Source organism: Belonocnema kinseyi, chromosome 8, assembly GCF_010883055.1.
Source record: "Belonocnema kinseyi isolate 2016_QV_RU_SX_M_011 chromosome 8, B_treatae_v1, whole genome shotgun sequence".
Taxonomy (NCBI): Eukaryota; Metazoa; Arthropoda; class Insecta; order Hymenoptera; family Cynipidae; genus Belonocnema; species Belonocnema kinseyi.
Window position 1 is genome coordinate 37,207,712 of NC_046664.1, and position 7,042 is coordinate 37,214,753.

The window sequence follows — 7,042 nt, forward strand, 5'->3', positions numbered from 1 at the left end:
ATTATTATATTAATAATTAATAATTATAAATCATTTTTTTTATATATTAAATGTATAAATTTTATAAATTATATAAATTTTTTTTATAAATAATTAATAATAAATATTATTAATAAATTATATGGTATTTAATTTAATATTTAATTTGATAAAATTTAAGTTATAAAATAAAAATTATTAGTCTTCAACGGGAATAGTTGAATTTTAAACAAAAAGATAAATTCTTAAACGAAGAAAATTAATTTTTGCCAAAAAATACGATTTTTCCACTAAAAAAAATAGTTTAAGCTAAAGAGATGAATTATTAACCACCGTGCTGGAATACTCGAATTGAATATTTACATTTTCAGTTAAAAAAACAATAAAGCAGTTTTTAACAAAAAAGTTAAAATTTCAACTGTAATAATACAATTTTTTGTAAAAAAAACTTAACGTTTAGGCAAGAAAAAGGCAAATTTTTAACAAAAAAAAAAAAGCTCAGTTTGAACCACAAAGGGGAATTTTAAAGTAAAAATGATGAACCCTCAACAACAACAACAAATACTTTTTAACGACAGGATTTAACTTGTAACAAGTAATTAGATTTTCATTCCAAAAAAGAGGATTTTTGCACGCAAAATATAGTAGCTGATATTTCAATCAAAAAAGATTGTAATGTTAAATAAAAAATACTGTACTTCAAGCAAAAAAGACGTCTTTTCAACATGAGTTGAATTTACAACTAAAAACGATGAATTTTCATATAAAAATAGAACAGTTACATTTTCAGTTGAAAAAATTATCTTTAAACAGAAAAAAAATTCGTTACAAATGAAGAATCATTATTATTGAAATTTATATTGCAATTAAACAAAAAAATTACGCGAGCTTGCAAAATAATTCCCGGACTTAAAAGAAATCCCTGACATTTCTAGATTTTTCTAGATGTAGAAAAAATTCCCTGACAATTCCAGGTTTTCCAAGTAGGATGGGCACCCTGCGTATTTCTAAATTAGGATAAAATCAGCCAAAAATGAGGAAATTAAGGATCAAGTTACCTCGTTAACCATAACGGTATCTCCAATGAATAGGGCATACACCTTTCCTTCCTTGTCCTTCGCCGCCGAATTAGCCAAGTTCGAGAGCCCGACATTGACATTAAAAACCATGCCCTTTAAAGCAGTGGCATTCGTTTTTGGCCCCAATAAAAGAGAGCTTTCTCTGAACTCGATGCCCATTGCGAAACCAAAGTTCTTCGTAAGATGATCCAACATAGCTGGCTTTTGGTCTTTCACGAACTTCACACCCGCATCGTAAACACTACTTAATTTCGTTCCAGCTGTTAGTTTTTTCAAAATCTCTTCTTGCAACAGCAACAGAAAATTGTAATTTTCCTGAAATAAATAAGGAAATCAAGATGCAAATATAGATATAGATAAAAAAAAAGATACCTATTGAATACGAGAAAACGTTTTTACCTCTATAGCTTTACTTGGATTAACCAAAATCGTCCTCACGACATTGGAGCAATAAGATTTATACCTTGCACCAAGAGAACATACGATCACTCCGAAATGAAGAGTATTTTTGTCACTAACGACACTGAATTTCAGAGAATAGTTACCTCCACTCTGAATAATGGCAGGATAACACATGTCTACTTGCGTTACGTCAACACCAGTGACATATTTTTTATTCGAAATTGCTGCGTCTACTCCTTCCGCAAGTTTAGAATGTTTGACTTTCTATAACATAAATGTAATTTTAGAATAACAGTTCCAATCTTTAAAGTAGTATTCAGGGTGGCCGTTTTGATCAAAGAAAAAATTCACGGTCATTTCTAAGCCTTTGCCCGATTCACAAACATTTTTTTCGGTCAATGAAATTTAAAAAACTGCAGTTTAAACGTTTTTTAATTGAAAATGTTCGTATTTAAGTTCTCAATAATCTACACGTATAAAATGGAAGCTGCTAACATTTTTCAGCTGAACAATTTTAAATTAAATGCAGTAAAACTGCCAATTTAAACATTTTAAGCTTTTATCGATTACGGTGTTCAAAGATTCTGATTCAATTCCAAAAACATAAATACGCAACATCATTTTCAATTCTCTAAATTGAAGAATCAATCAATGTATTTAAAATGTTTTCAAAATTGCATCATTATAAGCAATTTTGAGCTAGAAACTTCTAAACATCTTTTAAAATTATTCTTATTTTTCTAAATCTTTTTAGAAAATCTCTTGAAATAAATTTTTCAAAGTAAAAAATAATTTTCATTTTTTGTAGGAAATGTTTTTTATTCTTCTAAAGCCTTTCAAAATTCTTAAAATGCATCTAAATTTTTTGTTCGGTATTTATACATTTAAATTCAATAATTTGACTCAAAAATTAAATTTTTTAAAAGGAACAATTAAAATTGTAACGTTCAAAGTTTAGTTTTTTTGTTTATTTTTGAATATTTAATTTATAATTACCAATTTTAAATGAACAGTCAGATATTTCTAAATATTAAATCATTTTTATTTTTCCTAATTAAATAAATTAAAAAAGGAATATTTTAGACTGAAATAATGTTTTAAAGTTAATAAAAGCCTATGATCATGAATATATTATTTTGAAGTGTATTTGAAAATTGAAAATCGTTTATAAAGTTTCAATCGGGTGTTTACATCTGTTCAACTAATAAGACTTTCCAATTAAAAACATCAATTTTAAAAATCATAAATTAATTTATATTCACAGTTAATAAACTAAAAATGTTTTTTCATAAAAAATATTCGATTTTAAACGCTTATAATTTTTAATTGTTTAAGTATTTGAAACTACATTACAATTTTTTTAAATGAAAATGTAGACTTAAAAATTATAAATCTAAAATCGAAAATTTTTAAAGTGGAAGACTTTCGAATTTAGCATTTCAAACTAAATAATATCATCATTGAAAAAGATAACAATTAAACCTATTATTTATAAAACGGTTTAAATCAAAGTTCGACAGATTTTCTTTTTCAACAAAATTTGTAAAATTCCCGATAAAAAAATAAATTGACTGTCATTTTCCGGCTTTTCCTGGTCTCATAAAATTCCCGGGTTTTCCGGTCCAGCGGCTACCCTGAATATTTCTCGACTAAATGTCTTGTGCAGAAAACCGACCTTATCTGCGTCGATAATTTCCATAATTTCTTCCTTGAGATACTTCATAAAAACATCCACGGACACAAGAGATGCTTTTTTGATAGTGAGAATTTCTGCATCTTCTTTAGGGCACATAACGTAAGCAGCAGAAGCACTCACGTCAACCTAAAAGTCAGAATTAGACCAAATAAGTACTGAGAAGTTTCAAATCTGAAATTAAATTTCAAATAGAAAGTGTAAATAATTAAAGATGATTTTAATTGAGAGAGAATTAGACATACATTTTCGAAAGATTCAGCGTTTAAGGCAGCCCGCCAAGCATCCATGAAAGCTCCAGGGTAATTTTCCTTCGAAAATACACCCAAAGTCTTGCCTTTCTTGCTGCCCTTTATGACAGCAATCATCTTCGCAAAGTTCGCCTTGTCCTCATCTGTCTGCGAGAGCATTCAAATTTGTAAACTCCAGATTTGAGGAAATAGGAAAAAAGAGTTAAGTTAATATCAGAAATAGGAAACTTACTCGATCCCTGACGAGTAATTTTACGGGAGGCACACCAGTGTCTTCCGTTTTTTGATTTTCTACCCTTCTCAAGAATTCTATCTTCTTTTTGCTGGCTAAGAAGTGAATGGAATCTTCTGCCATAATCATTATCGTGTCGGCAAGTTCGTAGCTGAGTAGCCATGTCTAAAATAAAGACATTTCAAAGATTTAATTATTTAAATATAAAAAATGTAATAAGTTACGCAACAAATTGTATCCGATTATCGACTAAAAAGGCGTAAAGAATTCAGTAGGTTTCAGTTTGAAAGGTTATTTTTAATAACAATTTCTACTCAAATTCTGGAACCAAATTCCTTGACAACTTTAGGTTTTTTTTCAGGTATCTCTAGATTTCTCGAGGTAAAATTTTTCATAATGCAAGTATGCATTATTCATTCAAGTATTAAGTACATACCATAAATCGAAGCTATTATGGTACAGATTGAGGTAAATATGCGATAAAACTTAGACGGTATAAGTCCGTAAAATTCTACTTTTTTTTAGTAGGATATTTTGTACATCTTATAGACAATGATCGTAGGATACACAGCAAAATCACACAAATAAAAAATAATTTTTTACGGAGTAGTACCCTAAGCCAGGTCTTACAGCCCCATGGGATAAAATACAGAGAAGAAACAAATTCAGGACAAATTCATGAGACTTTAAAACAATTCAAGTTAAATTAAAAAATGAATCAAATGATTTGGAAAAATTTTTTAAATATAAAATGCCATTGCTTTTCGTAAAATTGAAATGAATTTAGAGAAATTGAAGGCAAACGAGAAAATTCTATAAAATTTATAAAAATTCAAGGTGAATTAAAAAAAAATGCAAATGAATTAAAAAGAATTCAAAAGTATGAAAAAACTTCATTCAATTCAGTCAATTTGAAATGAGCTTAGAAAAATTAAAGGGGATTCAGAAGAATTTGATTAAATGCATAAGAATTCAAAGTGAGGTTAAAAGAATTTAGAATCAATTAATAAAAACTTTGAATTAAAAAAAAAACACATTGAATTAAATAGAATTGAGTGAATTTAGAAGAACTCAAGTACAGTAAAAAAACTCAAGAGAATTCCAAAGAATTTAAAAGAACTCTGGGTATATTAATAATTCGACAAAATAATTTGAAATTTCTTTAAATATTTGAAACCCTGCTAATTGATGACCAAAAAAGAATTCAAACGAAAAAATTCCACTGATTTAAGTAAAATTTGAACGAATTTAGAGAAATGAGAAGAATTCGATGAAATTTATAAAAAACAATCAAGCTGAATTTAAAAATCAATCAAGTGAATTGAAAACTAAAAAATATTATAAAATTAATTGAGTTGAGTAAGTTTTGAAACGAGTTTAGAAAAATTAAAGGGAATTCAGAATAATTTCTAACGAGTTTCTAAACTCGTTTCAAAACTTACTCAATTCAATTAATTTTATAATATTTTAATTAAATTCCTAAAAATTAAGATGACTTTAATATCCTAAAATATTTCAAAGTCTTGGATCATTTTATGAATTGAATTAACCCTTTGCGACGCAGTGGGACGTATACGTCCCACCTACTTCTCCTAAGTTTTTATTGGATTTCTAGTTCGTGTTAACATATAAATACGAATGCTATTTTTTAATAAACTCTTGGGGATGTAAGAAGTACAACTAGCACCAAAAAGTATGTGAATTTGTTAATTGTTCATTAGTTATAAATAATGAAAACTCGAAAATCTCGTTTTTTTACAATAAATATATTTTTTCAGAATTTTTCGTTGGTCAGTTTTTTCAAAAAAAGTTCCCAGAAAATGCAAAAATAGAGTTTTTTATTATGTTGGTCCATAAACGATTCTGAGAGACAGGGATAACTTCTCAATGAGCATAAAACTCGATTATGTGGTTTTTTGTTGTCGCTGATTACAATTCTGATATCAGAATTAAAAAATTCAAAATGGCGACTACACAATGGCAACCATTTTTAAGAAATTTGCTAATTTTGTTACAATGAGCATAAAACTCGATTTACCGGAGGTTTTTGGGGTCGCTGATTACGATCCCGATGTCAGAATTTAAAAATTCAAAATGGCGCCTACAAAATAGCAACCATTTTTTACGAAATTGGCAAATTTTGTTAGTCAGTATAAAACTCGATTTACGGGGGTTTTTTGGGTCGCTGATTACGATTCTGATATCAGAATTACAAAATTCGACGACACTTAGCTTTGCTTCGCCGATTCCTATATAAGAATCGTGACGAACAGTCGGAAAATTGAACCAATAATTTTGCATTTTGATGTTCTAACGTCATCATCGTGCTCAGCGACCCCAAAACCCCCTTAGAAGACATTTTATGCCAATATATAAAAAAAACATGAAATTTAGTCTAATACAGTCGCCATATTGGATCCGCCATTTTGAATTTTGCAGTTCTGACGTTACCATCGTGATCAGGCTCCAAAAACCCCCCTAGAAGACGTTTTAGGCCAATAAAAAAATGAAATTTTGCCAAATACAGTCACCATATTGGATCCGCCATTTTGATTTTTACAATTCTGACGTCCGAATCGGAATCAGCGACCCCTTAAACCTATATAAAGCTAAAAATAACAATATAAGGAATAGAAAAAAATCGCGTCTCAAAGGGTTAAAAGAAATCAAAAGAATTTCAAAGAATTGACATTTCATGATGATATTTCCGGAAATCCTTGAAAATATATTAAAATGCATTAGGAGCTTTAAAATCCCTTAAAAGTTCATTGAAATCCTCGGAAATCTTACAAACTCCTGTGAAATCTTTTAAATTATTTCAACGCCTTATAGTTCCCGTAAAATCGTTCCGTATCTTACGAAATTCTACAAACCTTCAAATCTTTAAAGATCCCTTCAAATTATTGAAATAGATCTCGAAATTTTGAAAACCAATCTGAAATTAGTTATTTTTTTACCAGAAAATGTGATATCTATAACAAAATTGCTGCTATTTTCACCGTTAAAAATGGCAGCATTTCAAATATTGCGAGAAATATTATAAACATTCAAAGTTTAATTGAACCGCTGGCGAATTTTAAAAATCTTTCTAATTTCAATTGTAAACACTGATAATTGTAGAGAGTTTCAAGGCGCATCTTTTTTTCCTCTTGCAAAAATTTATAGGTTTTGTAGTGTTTGAGATAATTGGTAAAAAGTGGATTTTTTGAAAACGAAAAATTCCAATCGCTACCCAAAAACGTGCCTGGCCGGCTACGTACGCACTGCAGCGAACGACGTGACGGTCAAGTCAATCTTACCAAATCAAATGCACAACAGTAACTCCAGATATTATCATTAAAATAATTTATTTATTAAACATTTAACATATAATATTATGCATATTATTGAACAAGAATAAATTAAT

The 7,042-nt window shown here is 28.7% G+C and overlaps 1 protein-coding gene across 2 annotated transcripts in view; it reads right to left on the reverse strand.

Annotated features, from left to right (window-relative positions):
* Positions 1–7,042, reverse strand: part of LOC117177739 (FACT complex subunit spt16) — a 38,588-nt gene that overhangs the window by 25,485 nt on the left and 6,061 nt on the right. For both annotated transcript variants that reach the window (XM_033368638.1, XM_033368639.1), the window contains exons 3-7: positions 3,637–3,801; positions 3,399–3,551; positions 3,136–3,282; positions 1,458–1,724; positions 1,038–1,373 (exon numbers count right to left, since the gene is read on the reverse strand). In XM_033368638.1, coding sequence (XP_033224529.1) covers positions 1,038–1,373; positions 1,458–1,724; positions 3,136–3,282; positions 3,399–3,551; positions 3,637–3,801 — 1,068 coding nt within the window. The remainder of the gene's footprint in view (positions 1–1,037; positions 1,374–1,457; positions 1,725–3,135; positions 3,283–3,398; positions 3,552–3,636; positions 3,802–7,042) is intronic.